General features: G+C 36.9%; 1 protein-coding gene across 6 annotated transcripts in view; it reads left to right on the top strand.

Annotated features, from left to right (window-relative positions):
* ACAP2 (ArfGAP with coiled-coil, ankyrin repeat and PH domains 2) overlaps nt 1-24629 on the top strand; it is a 64186-nt gene extending 39557 nt beyond the window's left edge. For 3 of the 6 annotated variants that reach the window (XM_017810745.1, XM_017810744.1, XM_017810747.1), the window contains 14 exons: nt 5506-5557; nt 6940-7040; nt 8234-8339; nt 8761-8969; nt 9176-9245; nt 10568-10662; nt 11977-12161; nt 12497-12601; nt 12986-13078; nt 14377-14564; nt 14891-15000; nt 15385-15495; nt 15739-15800; nt 20628-24629. In XM_017810745.1, the coding sequence (XP_017666234.1) occupies nt 5506-5557; nt 6940-7040; nt 8234-8339; nt 8761-8969; nt 9176-9245; nt 10568-10662; nt 11977-12161; nt 12497-12601; nt 12986-13078; nt 14377-14564; nt 14891-15000; nt 15385-15495; nt 15739-15800; nt 20628-20731 (1591 nt within the window). In that variant the 3' untranslated portion in view covers nt 20732-24629. The remainder of the gene's footprint in view (nt 1-5505; nt 5558-6939; nt 7041-8233; nt 8340-8760; nt 8970-9175; nt 9246-10567; nt 10663-11976; nt 12162-12496; nt 12602-12985; nt 13079-14376; nt 14565-14890; nt 15001-15384; nt 15496-15738; nt 15801-20627) is intronic. The other 3 variants (XM_017810749.1, XM_017810748.1, XM_017810750.1) reach the window with 2 other exon arrangements.
* Nucleotides 24630-25274: the final 645 nt, after the last annotated feature.

Raw genomic sequence — 25274 nt, 5'->3', positions numbered from 1 at the left:
GGGAGCAGGAGAGGAGTGTTGGAGGATAGTTGGGTAATATTCTCTTTCCACATGGCTCCATATCTAGTAATACTGTGCATGTATCTTACCTTAAAGTGTTTAGAGAGTAGGATTCAATTAAAACTGACTTCTGTATGTTGGAAATTTAAATAGACACAAAGTAAATAAGTTGTAATTAAATCAAGATACACCATGACATTCCTTTAGATTAAGTTACAGGTTTGAACATACATAATAAGAGTGTACCCAAACAATAAGTTATTTAAGAGAGCCAAGGTAAACAGCTTGGTAATGAGTCAGAGCTACCTACTTTTATTACATAATTGATATTTACTTATAGTTTTTCTCCTGTTTATCACAGGAGTGTTCAATAAAGCAAAACCTTTAACCTTTTTAATATTATATTCTTGATAATTTATCTCACTGTGATAGACTAGTTGGATGCTTCAGAATAAGAGAATAGGATTGAATATGCTACCTGTAAGCAGTTCAGAAATTGAATCAATGATTTTAATTTTGTATTTCACATATTCACAAACCACTACTAATTGTTATGAAACTCTTACTATCATACATAAAATATGCATTTAAGACCTTTATGAAGACAACTTTTAGTTTCTGAATCTAACCCCTCCATTTTTTTCTATGTTTTAATAAAAATAGAGAGGTATTTTTGTGTTATTTTTATTTCTCAATACATTTGTAATTGCTTGTTATATTGTAGGCACTGGAATGGTCACTGCCATTTTCCACTGCCTGTTTCCCCTGATGGAATGCTTTACTTATGTAGTGTTGCAGTTTCAGCTGTGGGGAGCTAATACTGATTAAAGTTTACCATATATTAGAGATTAGAATGTTTTTCCAGTCACTAGGTAGAGTACAAGAAAGGACTGTGTCATTGCATTGAACTGTTTTATGTGTAAAAAAATACACAAAATATCAAAGGAGGAAACATTTAGAGAATTATGTATTTTCTATGAGGGAATTCTGAGCTGAAGTCAGAGACCCCAAGACACACAAGATACTTTCAATGTTCTTATCAGATTGGTAGTTTGCTGCTTCATTATATGCCCATCTTTGGAAGGTGGGTGGAAAATCAACCAGCTGAAGCAAAACCAGAAGAATTTGCCCAGAAATACAGGAATTTCCTGCTGTTCTGAACTGAGGGCAACAGCACTGATCTTCCTGCTGACTGCTAATTGCACCATCAGTAGTAATATGTATTTAAAATGGAAGCTTCTCTTTTCCCTCTGTTGCTGTCACTTGTTTTGTTGGTTCTAGGCCTTTTTTAGAACTCCTTTAAGACCAAATGAAAGGCACCAAAAGCCATTACAATGACCACTATTAGTGTAAATTTGCAAGTATTAAAAACATAAGGGAAAAGGAAATGGTACAATAGATTTTTGTCTAGGTTTGACACATGTCAGTGTGATTCTAGCTGACAGACTAGAGAATTGTGATCCTTCTGTGTCACCTATTGCTCAGTGAATCCATGGACCCTCATAGTGGATTATGAGGGTCCCATATCCTGGAAAAAGCCTTGTTGTTGGGGGAGAAAAAAATCAAAACTGTATAATGCAACCCTTTGAAGGGGGGGGCAAATGTGTTGTAATGAATGAAAACTTCTTTTGTTTCCGGTCCAAGGTAATGTCTTGCTGGGATGATGAAGTTTCTTCCTAGGGCACCTGGCAGCTTGTGTTTCATTGTCTGAAGATTTTAATTATTTGGGCTTTTGCATCAAGTTTCCTGCTCTTGGAATGGTTCTACATGACAGAAAACTTTGGCTTGAGAAACAAATAAGTGTTTGAGCAAGTTGCAGAGTAAACCACGAGCTAGCTGCAATTCAGTGTTGCTGTGCTTTGAAATAGATGGAAATTTTGCAATCTCTTTTTGTTGTGACCAAAGGACAGTGTATAATGTACACAAGTATTTCAGATAATACCGTTTAGTGAAATCAGAATTACATCTTTATGTTGTTAAGTCTTACAGTAACAGCTAGGGAGATATACCTGTGTTTTGAATGTGTGTCTATGTGTTGGTAAATGATATACCTTATTGTACACCATTTTTTTTAAGGCATCAGGAGCTGGAGTCAGGTGCATTTACTGTGGCACAGGAGCTGGAAAGCTGTTTTGGTTCCTAGAAATTCAAATGAAAAATAAGTTCATATCATGAACAAAGATATGCGTGAATAAATGTGTGTAGGGAGGAAAGCATTTGTCAAACCACTAGTATGTTCTAAATAGCATTTAGATTGGGTGCATTAAATGTTTTCCTTTTTAATTCTCTTGTATTTTCAGGTCATGCTAATTCTTTGCTTATTTTGCTCATTTTGCATTTTTCATTCCTTCTCCTCCTTTCCCTTATGTTTTAATCCTACCCCATTTTTTCACATGACAGGAAAAAGCCAGATCACATCAGGTACCAACCAGCTTCTTTTATACTTTCCCAATGTTTCTTTGGCACGCAAAAAGCTCTTCATTAACCCTGCATTTAATTTTGATTACTTGCAATGGATGTATAAGTGACTCAGTCTAAGAAAATAACAGAAGGATTCTGCCTGGGATGCCAGCATACCTGCTGCTCAACACTTTTAAAAGAATTAGAAAGATTGAGCTAGTTTTTAGCTAAAAAGGAATTAAAGCAAAGTTTCTGCACTCAAACTTCTGAGCGTACAAATCAGTGTTTTGACTTTTTCCAATTGAAGTTGGTGAGATTTTCTTTTTTCTTATCAACTGCATTGGGAATAGAGATGTACTTTTAAATGTTGTGCATTCTTAGTCACTCTGTTTTACTTGTGTGCTGCTTGCAACAAGAGAAGAAAACTGTTTCCTTTTAAGAATCAATAAGCATGATTCATTGTTTTTATGTAAAACTCAAGTTCTATATTTTCAGTATTATTCTGTTCTCTGAAATCAGATTTTTTTTTATAAATTTTGCATTATTTTATATTTAACAAATATGGTTTTGAATTGTTTAGATATAAAGGATGGAAAACATTCTGCTTCTAAACACAAACTAAATTTAAGCACTACTGAGACAGTGTAAATTACTTTAAGATTCCCAAGTATGTTTTCTTCTTCACGATGCTTCTCTCCTGTTTTTGACAGAGTGGCACATTTAAAGAAAGTGTGGTAATAATCAGTACTTACTGCACACATGTTGCCTAAGGGTTTATGAACATTATTCTTACAACAGAATAGCTGTGGGTTACCCTATAAAAGCACCTTCATTGTCCCTCAGGAGTTCATGGCTGTTACTGCTGCAGGCCCCCAGCATTCTGTTTCCTACTCAGACTTTATTGATGGTATTTGGTTAATGAGGAATAACTCTGAAAGATTTTGACCTGAATAAAAGTGCTATGGCACTGACACCTTGGGGACAGCCTGCCACTTTTATCTTGTCAAGCAAAAAGTAAATGCATCAGCTCTGACGTCTACTTCAAAAGTGTGATCTGCAAGTTATCCTACATTCTGAATTGTTGATCTTGTTCAATAAAAGTTTCTTTTAAAAAATTACCAAAATCTGCAGCCTTTTTAGCTGGACTGGAAATTTCTCTTCAACAGGTTTAATTTCTCTGCTAGGAAAAAAAGGGACTGAAATACTTTGAAAACTTCTAGACTAGACTTTGAAGGTGACACAGATTTGTGTTACAATTTGTGTGCTCAGTTGTATCCATTGGATGAGAGTGGAGCTTATTTACTATAGTAAATCCTGAAATATTTAGCTGTAGAACAAATGAAGCCTTGCATTAATGAAGTTAATGGCCTTAGGTAGTGTAATTATTAGGGATTTGCTCCCTTGCATGTTGTCTTGAGGCAAGGCTGCTTTTTTTCCCCCCTTTATTACTTAGGCACCACTTTTCATGTTTTTCTGTTTTGTGTTATATTAAAAAAAAAAAAGGCACGTGAAAAAAGCCTGAGTTTATTTTCCTTTTCTGGTCTGCTTTTTTGTTGAGTTTCCTATTTAAATATTAGCAACAGCCTGCCTTATGCAGGGTATGAGGCTTAGTTACTGCATTTGTAAATAGATGATAAAGGTGATACCTCTTCAATAGCAGTGACCAAAACTACTGCTGTTAATAAATTGGAAAAATCAAGGACAACGGGATATCCCGTTGTTGCTTTTTAAATTAAATATATCTGCACAACATTTGAAAAGATTAATTGTTAAAAGGTAGAATCTCATCTGTCTACTAAGCACTAACTTTTTTCTAACAAATACTAGGTTTTCTGTTTTGAATCTAACATTTTTGTATATCCTAATTTTCCTTAACAATCTTTGTGCACTTCTTTCCATGAATGGCTTTTGGTGGTTGAATAAATACATGGAGCCCTCTTGTTACTAACTGTAGTGAACTACAGCTTGAAGCTCAAAGGTCTGTGGAGAATAACAAGATCTGTTGCAATACAATATTTTGTGTATGAATGGTTACCATTCAGACTAATTGGCAGTGCAGGCAAAAATGACGTGTGGTATAAGTGGGGTGTTGGAGATAATTGAGGAATTACGCTGCGGTAAACACAGGTTTGCATTTTAAGCCTGAACAAAACAAAAAGTGTAAAATTCACTGCAGGACGGAATTATTTTTTACGTTCCCTTCATTTTTGTCAGTTCAAAACCAGTGATGATTAGTTAGCTTTTATTTTGTGCATCTCCAGAATATCTAGAAAGGTATGGTTATATCTGGTCCTTTTTTTGTTGTATTCAGTGGTCTGATAAAACATCGTTGTTAGAGATCTGAGACACTTCTAATTATTTCCCAAATATGAAAGATCTTTTCATTCTCTGAGTTGTATCCTATCTGAACAGGGGATTAGAGAGGGAAGGATACAGTTCAGAGTTTTTAAGCATTACATTATCTTTTGGATTTTAAAGGATGCCTTCATTAAATCTTTTATTTTATATTTTCATTCCAAGCTGAGGTTTAAGTTAAGATCCTACTTAAAAGGTTATCTTGGGGTTTTTTTAGTTTTTATTTGCAATCTTTTTATTTCAGGATCTAAAATTTTAAGAAATGACCAATATAAATATTAAACATGCATGGGATAGCAACACTAGTATTTTTAGTGCCTTAATAAGTTATTTCTTAGTTCTACCCTCAAAAATATTTTGGGAGTAGTTTACATGGTTCAAGTATTTTTGTTATTCAAACTATCTGAATTTGTGTTATCAGCTATTTAAAATTGTAGCTTGCTGCTAAAATACAGAAGGAAATGTTCTTTGAAATGAAAATGTTTTTTTGTGATAGCTTAACTAATGTTGTCATAACATGAATGTGTTTGTTTAGGACTCAAATTATTTGAACCTTGCTTTCTTTTCTGTTTTGTCTCTGCTTTCCCTTTTTTCCTTCTTCTCACGAAATACTTGCCAAAACTGACTGCAGCATTACTCTCGTGAATTCTTTTATTCAGTCTCTCTGTAGACTGTATGTTTGCACATTTCAGTCCAATAAGCACTGTAAAATCAGTTACATATTCTCTGGATGTCTCTTCATTTGAATAGGCGCTGGTTCTCAATACAAAATAACCAACTTGTGTACCAGAAGAAATTTAAGGTAGGATTCAAAAATTGGCTTGGGATAGTTTGGGGTTTGGGTGATGGTTTTGCCGATAGATTGGGAAAACAGTGCTGACTTTGGCATCCTGCATGATCTTCAACAACCCACTGCTTTTTCTAAATTGGTTTCTCCCTTTGTAAAATGAGACTAATGGCTACACTGACAGATTCTGAGATTCCTGTGCAGTGACTTGTGAGCACATACTTTATTTGCTGTGGGGTTTGTAACCTAGTTAAAGCTTTAAAAGTTGTTGGTCCCAAAAGGCTTGTGCACACTTGCTGGCAGTCAAATATTCCGTGCTGTTCTCTGAGCAGTTGTGTTTAACTCTTTCAGGACTTGCTCCCTCCAGTTACTTACTGGTTCACATACCCAATTTAGCAGTTGGGGAGAGAGGGGGAAAAGAGGCATGAAAGATTTTATTATGAAGCAGTCAGGGCTGCTTTGTACATGTATTGACTGACGAAAATGCACAGGGGTTCAGCAGTCAATATCTGCCTTTCTGCTGGTGGGAAGGGGCAGTAGCTGTATATTACAGAAGCAAGTCCAGCTCTGCTCCAAGCTGTAGAAGCCTTTTCAGTCAGCTTTTGGGCCCCTGCTTCTTTGTTTGCTGTTCTAGAATCTGCTTTTGTACCACATAGCTGTAACTGTTCTTCAGGTTGGAAAAAACTAGAAAACTGTATGGAGACAGCGGGGAAAAAAGAGGAAAGAGTTTATGACAAGTCCTTCCTCTTTACTGCAAACAGACTGGGTTCAGAGCTGTTCCGTGTTTTCTGATGCTGTCAAACCCAGGGGCTTCATTTTTGTGGTTGGAAAGGAAGGAAACAGTTGTGTGTGTGTGAGCACATTTGGTTGGGTTGGGCATTTTCTGTTTGTAAATTCCCATTACCTTTTTTTTTTAACTGCACCCTTAAAATGGTGATAGCTTAGAATAGAATTCTTATGAATTGAATCAGATTTTCAAAAGCAATGCTTTCAACTTCTGGGTTTTTTTTATTTGGCATTTGCAGTACTGCTGATAATTTTTCAGATTTTCTTGTGAGTTAATAGCATCTCTTAGAAAGTATCTTTGTACTCCTTTGAATACCATTGTTTAAATACTGCTGTTTAAATTGAGGGTGTTTAATACTTAGTGAATTGCATTGTAGGCAAAAAGAAATTCTCTCAAGTCTGTATTAAATTTTCATTAAATGTAACTAAACATTAAAATTTATCTAAATATATCCTGCTAGGTATCTCCAGATCCACCAGTTTCCAATTTTATTTTTAGGGGGAAAATTTGTGTAAACAGGCAAATAGAATTGAATTATGCCTATTTTGGGATTACTAGCAACGATATTATTTTTCCTCTCTGACATTTTTGTTAATTTTTTGTTTCTTAGGATAATCCCACAGTAGTTGTTGAAGACTTGCGGCTCTGCACGGTTAAACACTGTGAAGACATAGAAAGGCGTTTCTGTTTTGAGGTGGTTTCTCCAACAAAGTAAGGAGAAGTGATATAGTATGTTTATTTAAAAATAATAATAATAATAATAAAAAAAATCGTTACATCCAGTTGTCTTAAAATGCAAGACTAACATTTCTCTTGGGATAGATCAAAACGGGAAAACTATCTGAACAGTTTTGTTCTCTGAAATTTTGGCTAAGAGTAAGTGATGCTGTGAGAAGTGTTCCTGGTATTTAGTTTACTTTTGGCATTAAAATAAACATACATTCTTGTGCTTTTTGCATAAATAGCTTGTGGTGCAGAGCTGTTGCAGCTCAGTAGTAGCTGATACTATCAGCTGCTTAATAAGGTAGAAAATAGGTCTCAATTTCTCCACATTTCGGATTGGTGTAATGAGAGAGAAGCACATAAGTTCTCTTGGTAATGTTAAATTATATTTCAGAATGCACTAAATGAAACTGCCAAATAAAATTGTTTTTCAGCTCCAACAGTGCAGTGCATTGGCTGTATTTGGGGAAGTTTGGCATCCTGCCACAGCAAGGGCAGGACATGGATTCCTCATTAGTGTTTTTGAGATGTGACCATATTTAAGTTTTTGATACGAGGTCAACCTGCTTTTAGGTTTGGATGTTATGTGTACTCCCCACTCCTTACATTTCTCTTCTGAATAGATTTCTGTCCATCCTGATGTTTGCATTCCCAGTTGTGGTTCACTATAGCTGCATTTTGCTCTTCCTTATCTGTGCTTTTTTGAGTGTTGGAACAGTTTTATACTTCATGACCTGTTTCCTTTGACTGTTGGTGTGAAAAGTAGTTCATTCTTTGTCAGAGAGCTTTAAATTATTCTCTCTTGATCTCAGTGAATGAAAGTGTGTTTCTAAGGACTGTACTTGTATCTTGTGTAACTAGTCATGGGGGGTAAAATGCAAATGAGGATATGAAAATGAAAAATTTGGAATAAAAAAAGGAATAGGAAGCTAAGGCATGCTCTAGGTTATTTGAAGAGTCATATCTGTGTGTTTTAGCATTACCTGCAAATAATTTTGAAATATGGAGTTTACAACTCACAAAGGCTCAGCCGCTTTGTTATCTCAAAATAAATGGGTATATTAGATGATGCCTGCTAAACAGTTTACTTGTTAGCAAGAAAGTTCCTCAGGAGTTTTTATTGTTGGATGTCAGCTGCTTGGCCACTCTCTCTTACTCTGAGCACTCGTGGTTTGTCACAGGAGCTGCATGCTTCAGGCGGACTCAGAAAAGCTGCGGCAGGCCTGGATTAAGGCTGTTCAGACCAGTATTGCCACAGCATACAGAGAGAAAGGGGATGAATCTGAGGTGAGTTTAAAAATCAACCAAATGACAACCCCCCTTTAGACACTGAAAACTTAAAATAGATAAAACCTCTTTTAATGAGAGGGAAGGGAAAAAAAAGAATCCATTATTTGTCTTCCACTGGAAATGCAATGAAATTATGTGTAATCTGTCTTTCATTTCATTTTATTAATGTTATTTTGGCCTATATATTTTTATGAGATTTTTCTGTAGTGTGATTAAAATTCATAGGATACTCCTATATTCAGTTCTGTATTTCTTCTAAAAAGCTAAATATTTTTTCAGTTCTATGGATTTCCTTGGCCTTTAATGCAGTAGTGACTTTTCTTGGATTCTAGTGCACAGTCAGTATCTGTGGGACTTCTGTTACTTTAATTTAGTATGTCTCTTTTTATTGGTTTGCTTGGGTTTTTTTCTCTTTTAGAAACAGGAAAAGAAATCATCCCCTTCTACTGGAAGCCTAGAATCTGGGAGTGAGTCAAAAGAGAAGTTGTTAAAGGGAGAGAGTGCTCTGCAGCGAGTTCAGTGTATTCCTGGTAATGCTGCCTGCTGTGACTGTGGTTTGGCAGATCCTCGCTGGGCCAGTATCAACCTCGGAATCACACTGTGCATCGAGTGCTCTGGGATACACAGGTTGGGGAACTCTTCAGAACTGTTTGATTTGTGCATTGACTTAATTAGGAAGGGTGGTGTTTGCCTCTTCAAATGTATGTGGAAGCAAAATTAGGGACCCCTGTTTGTAAACACAATATAGATAACTGCTTTCTCTGCATAAATTAATGTTCAATCTAAGATATAGCATAGTAGTTACAGGTTAATTTTTTTTTCATGCTGTTTAGGAGCTTGGGAGTCCATTTTTCAAAAGTAAGATCTTTAACGTTGGATTCATGGGAACCTGAACTCCTAAAGGTATGATAGTATTTTTGAAAGAGATTTCTGTTTGGTACTTAGATTGTTGTTCTAAAGCCTCTATATCAGAAAATTCAGTGCAGGAAACACTGGAATTTGTACCCAGTAGATGTCCTACACTTCTGAGTAGAAAATGTTTATAGTTGTGTGTTGTTTTATTTTAATTCACAGTTTTTATAATCCCCGCTGTAGCAGGAATCATTTGTGTTAGAAACTTGCAAGTCAGAAAAATTTACACCACCTTCAGGTTCGCAAGTGCACTTTGAGTACCAAGTTTTATCTGATATTTTCAACATCTAAAAAAGGCAAATCTATTTACAGACCAATAATGTCTTGTAGCAAGCTGAAAAGTTTTGCAAGTGGTGTATCAGCCTAAAGCATAATTGTACTTGAAAATTTGAATGCCAGCTCTTAACAGTGAGATCCTACTGGCTTATGGGATATCACTCATGCAACTGCTTGTGTGCTATTTGTATGCCAGACTTCCAGCTTGAAAGATGGCTATGAAAGTCATGTGAGTCTGCAGTACTGACATAGGAACTCGTGCACGGGTGCATGTGTGCAGCTGGATAACTGATGCAAAGCGTTTGTTTCTAGCTGTGATGTTCTGGCACCTAGGTATTGCTTCTCTATTCTGAACTATCAAAAGACAGTGTGAGTAGTGGTGTTTCATTTGTGGTTTGACATTAAGTTATTTTAATATCAGTGTGTTCATGCTAAGAAAACAAACAAACAACCCACCCCCCCCAAAAAAAAACTTTAGACCCCTTGTACTATTTATGTAAATACCAGAGCAAAGTATTTTACCTGGCATTAGAAGCAAGAAGTCTGCTCATTGCCATCAATAGGGCCAAATTCTCCTTTAAGTGGTATCTGCAGGCTGGGTTTTGTATTTGTTCTTTTTCTATAGTGGTATCAGATTATGGTTTAGCAAAACTGTCCATTGGATAGGATGGAGTAGAATTCATTAAATTGTCGGTTGTTGATGGGGTAAGAACAGCTTCTGGCAAAGCTGGTGGGAAAGAGCACCTTTGTTAATGAGGCCTGCAGGTGTCATTCTGGTGGTTGTTTTAGCAATCCTCTTTCAGTAGGGAATGGCAATTTAATAGAGTGGACTGTGTTTTTTGCTCTTGCACTCAGGATTTGGTGTCTCTGTTAATTGACTGTTTCATTATCATGATGCAAACCCATGCTTATTTCTGTAAGTGTACTTTTACCGGGGAAAAATATTGTAAAAATAGGCTGAGTGAGGTTAAAAACAACTAAATAGGTAGATAAAGCCTATTACAACTATATTTGAATTTATTTATTTTGCTTTATAGCTTATGTGTGAATTGGGAAATGATGTTATAAATAGAATATATGAAGCGAAGTTGGAAAAAGTGGGAATAAAGAAGCCACAATCTGGAAGCCAAAGGTAGTATTTTACTAGCAGTGCCTGTTACTTCCTTTTCTTGTTGCTTCCTTCAGCCTCTGGCTTTAAAACATGCTGCCAGTTAACTGTGTAACACTCCTTTGGTGTACTCTTTGTTTACCTGTATCACCAGGATGTTTTGCTCTCTCCCTTTTCTCACTCTGTCTTTATTGGGTATTCCCTCTGTTGGTCCCTTTCTGCTTCTCCTGTTCACTTGTTCTTTTTCTGATCTCACTCTCTCCTTTTGATGACAGCTCTGTAGCATCAAAGTGGGCATGTGGATTTTGTTTCCTCTCTTCTTGGTACCAGCTCAGCCAGCCAGTACTCCTGAGTGCTCCTGGAAGGAGCCTCTGGCTGTGCCTTTGTTTACAGTGACTTTGTTCTTGAGTTTGACTTTTGTTCCCTGATCCCCCAGAATGTTCTCTTCTTCCTGCCTACATTGTACATAAGCTCTGCTGCTTTACAGCAGCCTTCTAATCATTGTGCTGCTGTCTTCAATTCCTCTGATGCCAATTTGTGTTTGAAGGTAGTTTTCTGATATTTTGTGCTCCTGTATAGGGTGTCTCTTAAAACTTGTTTTTTTACTACCTTTCTGGTTCTGTGCTGCATACTGCCAGGTAGTTTTATGGTATAGAAAACAGCATTTTATGGAGTGTTGGCAATTTGGAGACAGTGATATTAATATAAATAATGTAGGAGATTTGCTAGCTATTCCTTCTAGTGGTAACTGCTTTCAGCAGTTTCAATGGTAATAATTATAGCCCCTTTCATCATGGCTGAATTGGCTTTGTGTTTTAAGCTGATAACCTCAGGTTACAAGAAAAAATACTTTGGTATGTGATATGGAATTGGGGGCTGTGCCTACCTAAGACTTGTTATGTTTTCTTATATAATCTTGATATTCCCTTAACAAATGTTGCAATTTATATTTACATAAGAAACTAAATATATGCTTTATTAATTGGTTATTAACAATGTAAAACATGTATAAAGGTTTAATACTGAGAAGTAACATACAGTAACTAATGCTTATTTCTTCCACATACCACTTTCTAAAGTGTCTGCCTGAAGGAAAATACACTTGCATAAACTTAACAAAATTACTTTCTTTTGAGCTTTATGGAAAGTTAATCAAGAATCCAGAAAAAGTTAGACAGTGTGCTTTGCATATTTCTGAAAATGTGCTATAGGTCTGTCTTATGTGTAATGCCAAACTACAGTCTTGGTTACTGACTTCAGTATGAAATAGGCATTCTTTTAATACATGAAAATACTAAAATATTAGCTTACTAACTCCGGGGATTTTGTACATGACAGGCAGGAGAAGGAGGCATACATCAGAGCAAAATATGTGGAGAGAAAGTTTGTAGAGAAGCAAGCTGCATCAGTACCTCTGCTTGAATCTGGAACAAAAGTTTTGCCTCCAAGTCAGGAAGAGAAAAGGCACAGTGGCCCTGAAAAATCCCTTTTGGCAGGGGAACAAGGTGCAGCATCCCAAAAAGGTATTTACACACTTATCTTCTTAGCTGTGTTACCCATTGTTCTTTGTAAAGTAATATATTTTTATATCCATTGATTTCTGCCTCATGCAGAAAAATCAGAATCTACTTTTTAATGGGTCGTAGCCTAGTGCAGAAGTACAGGGGAGAAAAGACTTGTTCAGAGATGTGCATTTTTACATGGGGAAGAACCTGGAATGGGGATGCTTATCATTCAGAAACATATTAACCACCTTCTTCCCTCCGTATTTTCACCCTTAATTTCTCCAATAACGTTCTCTCCTGCCCTGTCCCTTCCTTACTGCCTGCTTTGTGCTTTGCTAACTTGCATGTCCCAGCGGTTGCTGTAAGTAGCGACGAGGCGAGACGGGAGTCTCTGTTCTGTCCTGATGAACTAGATTCACTCTTCTCCTACTTTGATACCTCTTCAAAACTACGTAGTAGTAAGTACTACAGCTGTGGCGTGTTCAGTATTTGCACTAGTGATCCATCATGTGTTGTGGCCATCTCCCTGCTTTAATCTGTTGTCTCCAGGCTACTGCATTGCTTAGTGTCTTCATGAAATAATTTAAGCTTTTTTACTTATCCTGATTTTTTTTTTCTTTTCTAGTAATCTTTGACATTTATTATTATTATAATAAACATTATGGTTGCAAAACATGACTCCATATTTTTCTATGGATGCATTAAGGACACTGAATAATTACTAGCCATTTTTAAAAGTTGTGTTCAGGACCAAGTATAAGAGCTTGCTTTATTATCATGGTATCTGTGAAGAGCAGATAATTTAGGGTGTGCATAGTAATTGCAGTTTCTCCCCAAAACAGTCCGAAGCAGTGACAGTGGGATCCAGCCGAGCGCTGAGGACAGCAGAGAACACCTTGCCTCTACTGTATCAGCTAACAGTTTGTATGAACCAGGTGTGTTAGGCTTTGCATTGTAAGATGAAAATTTAAATGCTACCACTTGGTAGCATTTTCTGTTAAAGAGATTAGTGCTTGGTGATACAATTTGTCTCTGCTATCCTGGTGGGTTGAAATGCTTTTAACAAGGGTAAAAATTGCTTGAGTAATCTTTCCTCCAGACTTGCTACCAAGAATGGCATTAAATCCTTCTAAATGTGTTCAAAGAACTATGTTTTTTCCAGTCATATGAGACTGATCCAAGACTTTGGGTTTTTTTGCAGATAGAGCAATGCTGCATTTTGAGGCAGACAAGTCTCCACAGAAATGCATAATCCTGTTATAAATAGATAAATCCTTGGAGGCAGAATTCCTGTTGAGTCACAGATAATGGGCTTTTATGTGTTGTTTGACCATTCTTGCTTAATTTTTCTGTTTTCTACTTATGTGGAATTGACCATGTCCTTAAACATTACCCTCCCAACTCAGAAGTTCTATAAATTTATGGATGAAAATATTTGCTATCTAATATTAGCATGCTGTTCTGACAGATGTATTGAGTATCACTTGTCAGAATATCCAAAACATTTATTTATAAAGCCAAGTTAGTTTTCTACATCAAAGCACTCTTCTGAGGTATGTTGTAAACCCAGTAGTTCACAGCTGTGGTTGTAGGCAGGCAGCACGTGGCTTGGATCCTTTTTGACTGCATTATAAAAACATTTCTGGTGCTGTAGCTCGTGAAAGCTTTTATGTAACAATGTTTTTTATCTCCCAGACTTCACTCTGTATAACTGTTATTGAGGTGAAGAGAAAGATTATGCTTTAGTCCCAAGATTATAGCCACAGCAAGTAATTGGTAAATGACAATGGTATCTTTTAATGAAAACTAGGTCAAAACAGTATTAGTCTCAAATTCAGGTGTATCAAGCTGTTGCAGATAAAGATATATTTGTATGACTACATCTCTGCAGGAGATTAGTTTTATTCATATCTTGTAATTTAGAATAAAACACACTTCAAACCTAAAATAATTTCTGAGAAATGACATGGAATATCTAGATTGAAGGATATACACATGTGCTAGTAATGTGGAGAGAATGATTTCTGTGCAGTAATAGTTCTGTGAAGAGGCTGTGCCTGAATGCTGGAACAGGCTAAGGGCATCTATGATTTCCCCTGGCAGAATGGGGCAAGAATACACAGCATTCTGCAAAACCTGAACTTCCTTATGCCAGAGTGACGGTTTTGACCAGAATTCCAGGAGTTACCTTGTAAAAACAGAGATTAGATAAGCAATTTTTTTTTCTTTTCAGAAGGAGACAAGCAAGAGTCCTCTGTGTTCTGTGACTCCAAGCAGCCTAGTCCAGGATTGCAGCTGTACCGAGCTGCCTTTGAGAAGAATCTTCCTCATATGGCAGAAGCATTGGCCCACGGAGCTGAAGTAAACTGGGTCAACGTAGAAGAAAACAAAGCAACTCCACTCATTCAGGCAGTGCGAGGGGTATGTGATATACAGCCCTGGCTGGTGGGGGAGGAGGGGAAGGGATAATGGGGATGTTTCTGTGTCACTGTTCCTTTTGAACTGCTTCACTAATGGATGACAACATGATGCTGAAGTTGTGTTTACAGTGTTCTAAGTTCTTTCTGAACTATTTTTTTCCTATTAATGCTTTGTTTGGAATTATATAACCTTAGTAGTGTTCAAAGTTGATATGGAAGCAAATCCCTTTTGTTTCCTTTGCCACATGGCTAAATGGTGAGAAGGCAGAACATGGCTCTTATTCTAGAGATCTGGTGCTGAGTTGTTTCCTTGCTTTTATTCCATAGGGTTCACTGGTTACTTGTGAATTTTTGCTGCAGAATGGGGCCAATGTGAACATCAGGGACATGAAGGGAAGAGGGCCCCTGCACCATGCCACAGTTCTAGGACACACTGGGTAACTTGCTGCTCCTCAATTTGTAAACGGCCCTCCTTTACTGTAGTTGTTCATGTGAAGCTTCTTCACTGCCCCAGATATTCTGGCATTTTAATACTATTTCAGGTGATACAGGTTTTTTTTAAACTCTGGCTGTGAGAAAGAAAATAATATTTTGATTTAGCAGTCTCATCCACTAGCAAAACACACATGTGTTTGCTAATGTGGATTAAATAAAGGTTTTACTTCCTACTGTGGTAACATGTTCTAGATGAACAGCACTATTTTGACATATTTGAGAGACTTTCTGTGATTTAAGCCAAATACATTGTATCCAGCCTGAATTTATTTGCCTTTTTTCCTTTATTATTGTCAAAAATATTCTTAAATGCTTTTTCCAAACAGACAAGTGTGTTTATTCCTAAAACGAGGAGCAAACCAGCATGCCACTGATGAAGATGGGAAAGACCCACTGAGTATAGCAGTAGAAGCTGCAAATGCAGATATTGTAACATTGTAAGTTGTACGTTCTGTTTTTTGACTAGATAACTTAAGTTTTGCTATTCTGTTTCAAGTTAAAAATAAAAGAAATGTCAAAATTCCTTTACATAAAAACAGGGAGAATGAGCTAAAATCAGAATTCATTATCCATAGATGACCTCATTGATGTGATGTTCAGGAATGCATTGTAGGTCTTGCATTGTAGTCTTTTTTTGTGCTTTGAAGATGACATTGTTCTTTTTGTTTTCTAAATCCCAGGTTGCGTTTAGCAAGGATGAATGAAGAAATGCGGGAATCAGAAGGACTCTATGGGCAGCCAGGTCAATACTCTACTAATAACCACACTGAAATGCAGTACAGGAAGTGTATACAGGAATTTATCAGTTTACAATTAGATTCTTAGTGTCTGAGGGAAATCCAAGATAGCTTCATACATTTAATGTTTTTTTATAAACCAACACATGTTAAAACTTCATTGAAATTCACTGGCGTGACTTTGTAAGAGTATTTAGAGGAACTAAAAGGAGAGTTTAAATAGCATCTTTATAGTAGTGTGTTACTACAGCCATTACCACTCTGTTTTGCTGGTAGTTGTCCACACAGTTTTCTTCCAATTGTTGTTCCTTTGAAATTTGTATAATGTTAGGATATATCTGACATTATTTAACAGTGGCTTTCTGACCCATCTTGCTCAGAGGAGTTGAGGAGTTCATCTTATTACAGGATACCATTCTCCTTCCTGTGGAATGGTCTTCTTTTTCTTTTTGTAAGAAAAAAATGCTTGCACACCAATGTAAAAAGTGTACATCAAATATTTCAAAATAACTCCAGACAGAAATAGGAAAGTATTATTTCCTCAAATTTTATTTTTAAATATTTTTATTTGTTAAGATACTAATAAGAAACAAAGCGGTCATTCTTGAGTATGTATTTTTGTATGCTTAGTATCTTTCTGTTTGGTTAAAAAACTGGCAGACGTTTGAGCCAACTGCAACAGGAAAGTATCAAATTATATTTAATGAATATGTGCAACTTTATTCTCAGGCACTCAGTCCCAATTTACACCATGTCCTAATGTGATATTTGTGCAAGCCATTTCCTCTGTTATGGTATGCTTCCACAGGAACCTAATTTAATGTCATGCAAATACCAGTAATGAAGGCACACTTGATTGTGAAGTTAGACAATTAAAGCACCTCGCTATACCTGGCAGAAGTGAAAGGCAAACCTTACTTTTAAGGTTAAGTGCTGAGTACTCTTGGCTCACTCCTATAAAGCCCTTCTGTATTTTCCACTGATTCAAAAGGATTGTGTGCTTATATTTCTTACCAGATTAAGACTGGAATATAGTCAAGGGGCAACACTGAGTCTAATGTCAAAATCCTAGATGAAATCTATTAAATAGATCAATTTTATTTGGTTTCTCCTTAAGAATAGGGGTTTTTTTAAATCTGTTTTTGAACAAATCTTCAAGGAAATTCAAATTAAACAATAAAAGTAAAAAAACACTCAGGAATTCAAATGCTTTCCTTGACAGTGAAACAGTTAATTTACAAGTATTTCTCTGATTATGAGCTCAAAAGAGGAAGAATTCCCCTCTCAGAAAATGAGGAAGGCTGTTGCCAGTGTGGCATTTAAAGATGTTTTCTGATACAGTGCATACTACTTCACTGACAGGCTAAAGGTAGCAAATGATGATGTATTTCTGAGTTTCCTCTGTTTTGTTTTAAGTGGTAAAAATAATAACTATCAGTTTCAAATAGTAAAATGGCTTTGTTTTAAGGGAGGTGTGTATTTTGGCTCAAAAGCTCTGTGCTAAATCATAAATGAATATTTTAGATCGTTTCATTGACCTATCACAAATCCAAAATTATTATAAACCAGAAAATATGTTTCCATGGTTTGTACAAAAATCCTTGGTTGTTTACTAAACCTTACAAATGTTTATGAATGCTTCATTCCTAACAAATACAGGCACTGCCTACATGAAAACGTGAAGTAGATGGGGGAGACTATTTTCCCCTGAAAATTCATTTTTATATATATATATATATATATATATATATATTTTAGACACATTCTTCAATTAGGTAGGTGAAATAAAAAGCTAGAAAAATATTTCATTGAAAATATTGTGACCTTTCTATCAGTCTGTAATACAGTAGAATCTAGAGACTGCAGTTGATACAATCTCATCCAGATACTTTGCAGCTGGTAAGGTGAGATTGACAACAGTGAGTTGCCACAGGAGGCAGAGCTTCCCCAAAATCAGGGGAAGGTGTCAGTAAAATAATTTTTGACATTAAGGCCAGAAGCTGTAGCACAGAGTCCCAACCAGGAGATCTTGCTGTATCTTTGGGTAGCACAGCACTGCCCCCTTCTATTCTTTACTTGCTGAAGCCTCTTTTGAAAGTTTAAAAGTCAATATTTGAGTGTTTTGAATGTTCATGTCTGCTGGAAGGGTTGTGTCAGAGTAAGCACAAAACCTGTCTCTGCTGTCACAAGGTATCACACCTTCTCGTGGTTGTAGGAGATGCAGGTCTTTTTCACTGCATATACAAGTTAAATTATTTGCACTGCCCTTATTTTAGAGCTCCAGTGTTCCAAAATTATGATTCTAGAAGAAAATAAGGATTTTCAAGACAATTGTATTTTTGCTGGGAGCTATGTGAGGGTAAATATTGATGTATGAGTTTGCTGTCATCAGAGTGAAGCCAACTACCAACTCCTCAGCTCTAGTAATGCAGCTGACGAACAATTGCTAATGTAGCTAATGGCATCAACATTTCTAATGTAAATCTATCTGGCTGGTTTGAGCTACTGAGAGAATGTATATATTGCTTTGCAAGGTACAGTTGGTCTTCCAAAATATTCCTAGAATGGGAACTAGCTGAAAGCAGCTTGTTCCACAAAAAGGTTCATTTCTGGTGGTAGAAGCCATATGCACCATAGTACTGTTTCTTGTATAACACTTGAGTGCTCATCTCCTGGTGCTACAGTATGTCTGCCAACTCTTTGGTACTAGCATTGCTACTTTTTCTTCCTACCTTTTCTTGAATGTATGATGTGTGCCTTTTGAGTTACTCTGGTGTTAAATGGTAAAGCAGTGTTACAGTATTTTTGTACATAGTATCTGCACTTTAGGGAAAACATTGCTTGGAATTTCCAGAATTCAGTTTTAAAGTAGAATTTTAAAATAATTATAATGTTTACAGTATTAAGTACTTTAATGCAGCATACAAACTAAAGGGGCACTTTATTTTAGTCTATTTTTGTATGTAATATTTTTGTTATGTAATAGAGCCAAAAACAGAGCCACAATGTATCTTGCAAAAATAGCTTTCCGTTTTTCTTTCAAGTTAATTTGAAAGAAACAAGTATGGCAACTTGAACTACAGTATTAGTTCAGCAGTGAAACCCACTTCTGTATTAAAAGCGTAATAGCTTTTATCACACAAGCTTGATTCTGCCTTGTGCCCTTCATAGCTGTTCTTTTGGTGAATGTTGCAGCTCCATTCTGTGCTGATCTCCCAGTGCAGGCAGTTATCACAAACTGTTACAATAAAATGTGTCCTGTGCCTGCTTCATCTCTATAACACAGAATCTCAGAATGGTTTGGGACCTTAAAGATCATCTAGTTCCAACCCCTCTGCCATGGGCAGGGACACCATACTTGAAATTAAATCTGAAAACCAAAAGGGAATTTCCCTAGAACTGACTTTTCCTAGTAGAGCAGTATTGAATGTATTCATCTTTCAAAGTCTGGGAAGAATTATGTCACTGCATCTTTGTATAAACCCACATGCCATGCACATTAAATATTTCTGGAAGGTCAGTTATCATTTGTAAAAGTGTTTTCAAAAGAATGGAGTCTCATCTCCTAAAGAATAATAGTTCTAACATTGGAAATAGAAATTAAGATATGGAAAAACAAAACAATGTAACTGTTCACAGTAGTGCAAATGTCTAAGCACAAAAACATTCTTTTTTTCCACAATCATGTTGGAAAAAAAAGCTTCATGTTCAACATACATGATGAGAGGGATTTTGGGTTGATTTCTTTGTCATGCTATTAATCAAGCTGTCAGCAAGAAACAGTAGTGCTGGGACCTTGTGCACTGTGTGATCATCTGTGTGGGGAAGACAGTAAAATTTGGATGGCTGCATAACTCCAGACCAAATGAAATGTGTGATGCATTTAATTCCCTTTGAAGGCAATAGGGTATGGTTAATGTTTTAAAATGAAACCTGAACTTAAGGCCCAAAATGCTGCAACAGATGAAGGAATGTGAAAATGTCCATTTTAAAGTGGCAAAAGAATAACTTGGCAATGACTCAAGAAGTAATCATTCCTCAATATGTCTTCCTGTGTGGAGGGGGAGGAACACAGGCCTGGTGGAAATTGCTGCCATCCCTCATTTTGGAATATATACTATTGGGTTGCATTTAAGCACAAAGAGTGAAGATTAAAAAAAAAAAAACAACCAAAAAAAACCAAAAGAAATATTTTTAAGGGAAATATCATCACTCTTATAGATAAAACTGAAAAATGTAATGAAAGATGTAGATGAAGCGAATGTAAAAATTTATATTTGCTGAAGTAGTAGACCAAAAGAATTTATGACCCATGATTTATCTACTTAGGATTGCTTTTTTTTTTATATATACTGTTACTTGCTGATTGTTTCTTTCATGGAAAGTTCTGTTTGGCTGTAAGAATTCTGACCTCTGTTTCCAAGTTAATCTTTATTTATGCCATAATTCTATTTTTCCGAAGATGATCTTGGTTAGCACTACCTTGCAAAAACAAAGATTTTATTCTTTAATGGCTAATAAATATTTTTCTTTTTAAGTTGCTTTAAAATGCTTTCACTTTTCCTTTCTAACTCTAAACTTTCCTCTGTGTGGCTGCCTGTGAGGTACTATTTCAGGTATAGTTTGGCTTTGTTTAATTTGCTTCTACAGACCATGCATGCAAGTAACCAGTCTCCAACAGTTCACATCAGTGTCATTCCATCTATAAGCAAACTTTTTACATGAATAAGTGTTACACAGTAGTTGATTGCACAGTAGAGCATTTGTGCAGTGGTGGGTGATGTTGACTATCACAAATGTTTAATACTGTTTCCCTTTTCTTTTCTATCTAGGAGATGAACTTTATCAGGACATTTTTCGTGACTTTTCTCAAATGGCAACAAATAATCCAGAGAAGTTAAACCGCTTCCAGCAGTCAGATTCCCAGAAGTCTTAAGTGTCAAGAAGGAAAAGAACCTGATGCCCATAGTACCAGTCTTTTTTTTTACTTTGACAGAATGAATTATATGCATTTTGTTAGATAGATCGGATAAAATGACCACTCCAATGTAGCTTTAGATTGTGGTAGCTGGGGAAATGTATGAGTTGTTTTATGTTCTACAGTACGTATACCTCAGCAGCTGAAATAATGTTTAAAACCCTGAATACCTGCTAGCTCAGTATAAAAATAGCACCAGCTGTGAGTACGAGGTTTGTCTGCGGCTCGTACGCCGAGCACAGCTGGGTGTGTGGCACAGACTCCCAATGGCAGGATGGGCAGAGCAGCTCTGCTATCCAGGATCATCCACTGTCATCTGTCTCCCTGTTGCCGTAAAGAATGTGCCTCTGACAAGAAGGTCTGGGTTGCATTTTCTGGGACTGTTTGGAAGGGAAATCAGATAATGACATACTGAGTTGTCCTTCTGTTTGTGGGGCTGTAACTTAACAGATCCTCTTGTGCCTGTGCTGACTCTGGTTAGAGGTAGGCTGTTAGTAACAGACACAGTAACTCCTGCTCTTGCAAGCTCTTTCACAGTGGAAGCTCTAACACCAGGCTGGCCTTTATGCTGGTGACTGCAGGTCAGTCACAAAGGGATATATCCTGGGGGACCAAACTCTTAAGAGCACTCTATTTTCTTTTTTTTCCCCCCTCTTATATTAAATTTTCAATGCAGCAAGTATCCTTCTAAATGAGCATGTGGAACCTTTCATAAAAAATAAACTGAATCCTTCTGGACATGATGTGGGGTTTTTTTGTAGTATTTTGACATCAAAACTTGAAATTTGAGAAGTGAAAATAAATACTGAGCCAATGGAGCTTGTGTAGAACAGTTGTGCACAGGCTGTTTTTTACTTTTTCTTGTTCTCACTGCTAGCCCTAAGATGAATATATGAAGTCTCATATGTCATGCAGCCACCCTAAATTTAGGACAATCAATCCTTTATTGATCCAATCAGGCAGCAGTATCCCATATATGATCTGCAGTGATGTGTATGTGTTGTCTAAACTAAGGTGAGCATGAGAAAACCTAGGAATTTCACTCCACATTTTTGGCAAGTATTGGGTGAGCACAGCTCCAGCTATTTTCTGAGGGCAGCAGCACAATTTGCTTTATTCAGTAGTGAGCCCCACTCTGATGGTGTGCATGTATAAATGGTGTCTCTAGATATATGCTTATGTATCAGGTTATTTAATACCTAGATAGGAATCACCTGAAGCCTCAAACCAGCAGATGCAATTCTTTATGCTCTATTTGTCTGCCCTATGGACAACTTTAGCAGAAATTTTAGGTAGCATAGTATCAATGTCAGTTTTTAATAATCCTAGTAGCTGTGGCATTATGCTAACCTGCTGTTTAAATGTATTTAGGAAATGAATTGGCTTTTCTCCAAGCAAAGATAAGCAAAATTGGATTAAAAAAAATTAAATCTGTAAACTATGGTAAATTTAAACTTTCTGGCACGTTAAATTTTAACAAAGTATTTCAAACATTTATAATTTTGCATCAAATATATAATAATGTATCAAATCTGGATATTATTATTGCCACAAAATTAGTAGTGTTGTAGAATTGTCCACTAGATTCTTTTTCCAAGCAGAAGAATCTTACAAGTTCTTACAGTTCTTGCTTTGTGTGTGGTCTAATTATGCTAGGAAAAGCAGACTGTGCCCATTTAAAGGGTGCATTTAGTCTGAATAATAAGAAAGTTAAAGATATCACCTGTAAGCAGTAATTTTTAGTAAGTTGTTTTTAAATATTTGTCTATGAATGATAATATACTTCCTAATCATCAGTATTTAACAGCAGTGGGTGTTTTAGTAGATCTTAGAGAAGGTAAGATTCCCAATGTACAGATGGGACAATGTAAGATATGACTGTATAATACACACTTTAGACATAGGTTTTTCTAAATATTTGTCTTTTGCAGCCAGGTGACAGGCAGTATGTAGTGTGATTGGCTGTAATCTAAAGCTGCCTAAAGCTTGATGGCATAATTTCTGTCTCAGTCCATGCTGCTGGAAAAAGGTCTGAGACACTTATTTCAAATCTCCATTGGTGATTTCCTTCCTAGCCACAAAAATCTCTCTAAAAAATTTTGGAGGATGACTTCTCTAGACAAAAACCTTGCTTCCCTGTAGCTCTGCAGATGCATACGCTGCATTCCTGACTCCCATCTGTCTGGGAAACAGTAGCAGTGTGTCTGTGCTAAGGGTCTAATCACATACCTGACTGACAGGTTGTGTGACTCTTGTCAGCAGCAGTGTTGGAGTGTCAGTGGCTCAGGGAGTAGCTGTGTCACTGCTCATCCTGCAGCCTCATTCCCCAGTCCTTTCAGGTACACCAGGATGTCCAGTATAAACTGCAGTCAGTTAGAGCTTTTTGCAGGTCAGGTGCAATACATGTGGTAACATGTTGCTCATCAGCAAAAATGAATACATACCATTAAATTACATGGAATGTATTGATGGTGCAGTCCCACCAGGCTCTGGCAGGCTCAGTGCTCTGTGGCCTCAGTGGCTCACAGCATTCAGCCCTCAGTAATAATGTATGATTGTCACCAGGGCTCTGAAGGTCCGGATTCCATATCAAGTTTTGACTCAAGTGCTAATCTTCTGCTCAGTAATATTATGAAATTTTTATCACAAAATGAATCTGAGTACAAGTAGAATAGTAAACAGTAAGGTTCCATTGTGGGTTAACATCCTGTAGTCTGTACCAGGCAATGGAAAGCTTCAATTCCAGTTCATGTTTCCACGTAGGTATGAAATATAGTAGGCTTTAATTGGAGAGGGACAAAGCAGTAGATTCCTAATGCATTTAAAAGGCAGCTTTCACATGGATTTTTAGTAATTTAATAGATGGCCCATTGAAAGATAGTGTAATAGTTTTCCTATTTATAGACACACGTTCCAAGAGTCTCTTGGAAAGACAAATGTTGAGGAGCTCAACATATATTCTAATGCAGCTTGATTTCAGAGGTGTAACTTACGTCCATTGCATGTTGGTTTAAATAGTGTCTATGGTGTGTCCTTAGTGTCTCAATTGTTTTGACTGTTCATAAGGTTTCATGTTTTATGTTAATGTCAGTTCAGTGCATAAAAACTTATAATTCAGTATGATAATTCAGAAATTTGTCACTGAGTTATGTTAGCTGGAATTTGTTCCCATGAATTTGGGTGAAGGTAGAGGTGTTTCTTTGCCTTCACAAGCAGCCCATGTTGCAGTCTGATGAACACATGTTCCAGGTGCTCATTAGCACCTAGCTGGCTTCAGACTCCTTGCCAATTAGGACCTAATCCAGGAAATCGCTGGAATTAGTGGCGGTCTTTCCACTGATTTTGAGGGGCTCTGGATTGTACCATTTGTGACTTCTAATTGTTAGTGTTTTAAAGGATGCTGTATTAATACTGCATTTTTCACTCCATGGGGTTTTATATTTCACCTGTTTGTATACTGAGCTGAAATAGTTTTAGAAAATGCAACCAGACCTTCCAACTGCTGTCAGCAAATCCCCGTATGAGAGGAAGTTTCTCCTGTTTTGCAGTATGACATCAGTACATATGTGTTGTCCAGATTCTTAGTTCTCCTGGATAGAGCAAAAGCTTTGTAGCACTAAAGAAAAAAAGGTGAGAACTAGAATAAGCAGAGCATTGATGTGATGTTTCCAGGACTTCAGTGCTTCTCTGTAGCCGCCTGTTTTAAAGTGTGGATGTTACCTCTGCTTCTTCATCATGAGAATCTCAAATGGCATAGTGACTATGAAAGGACCCTTTGATAGAACTGCAAATCATGTGTAAGTACCAAGGATGTGATATTTTTACAGTGTCAAAAGGACTGAGCTGATCATTCTGATTCTTTAATACACAAAGTATTTTGAGAATCAGTTTTGCAGACTACGACCTCAGCCCATTCACCATGGACACTTTTTCCCAAGTTAGAGTTTATGCCACTGCTTTGTGCATCCTGACAGCCGACGTGCCTTGCTGTTGTGCTTGCACGGAGGCACAGTTTTAAAACAGGGACAACTCTGGAAAGGCAGTACTGGGGAAAAGCATGAGTGTACCACTTTGGTATATTCCCTTTCATATGCTTGCTTTGTCTTTCTGCATACGGTATTTTCTTGTTTCTCTTCCCATGGAAGGAGATGACAGAGAAGGAAAAATTCCACTCACTTTTCTGTTAGGATCCCAGATTTTCCATGTTTCGACAGAAATCGCCAAGAAATCATCATTTCCTCAAGCAGAGAGGTTACTCCGTCTGAAATAATGAACTTTTATTTCTCTATCCACGCGTTCCTCTGTACTTGGTGGTTTTTTTAAGCATTCCAGCAGTAAAATGTAAAAAAAAAAAAACCTTCCCCTTTTAAGCTGTAACTGTACAGACTGTGTACTCCGCGTTGTGTATGGCTGTAGACTTTGTATCGCAAACTCGAGCGTGGTTTGTCATTGTAAAGGGGCGGCCTCATTAAAGCTGTCACTGCCCAGCGCCTCGCTCGGG

This window comes from Lepidothrix coronata, unplaced genomic scaffold (assembly GCF_001604755.1).
Source record: "Lepidothrix coronata isolate B3197 unplaced genomic scaffold, Lepidothrix_coronata-1.0 Scaffold29, whole genome shotgun sequence".
Taxonomy (NCBI): Eukaryota; Metazoa; Chordata; class Aves; order Passeriformes; family Pipridae; genus Lepidothrix; species Lepidothrix coronata.
The sequence above is the reverse complement of the archived record's forward strand: the minus strand, read 5'-3'. Positions and strand labels throughout refer to the sequence as shown.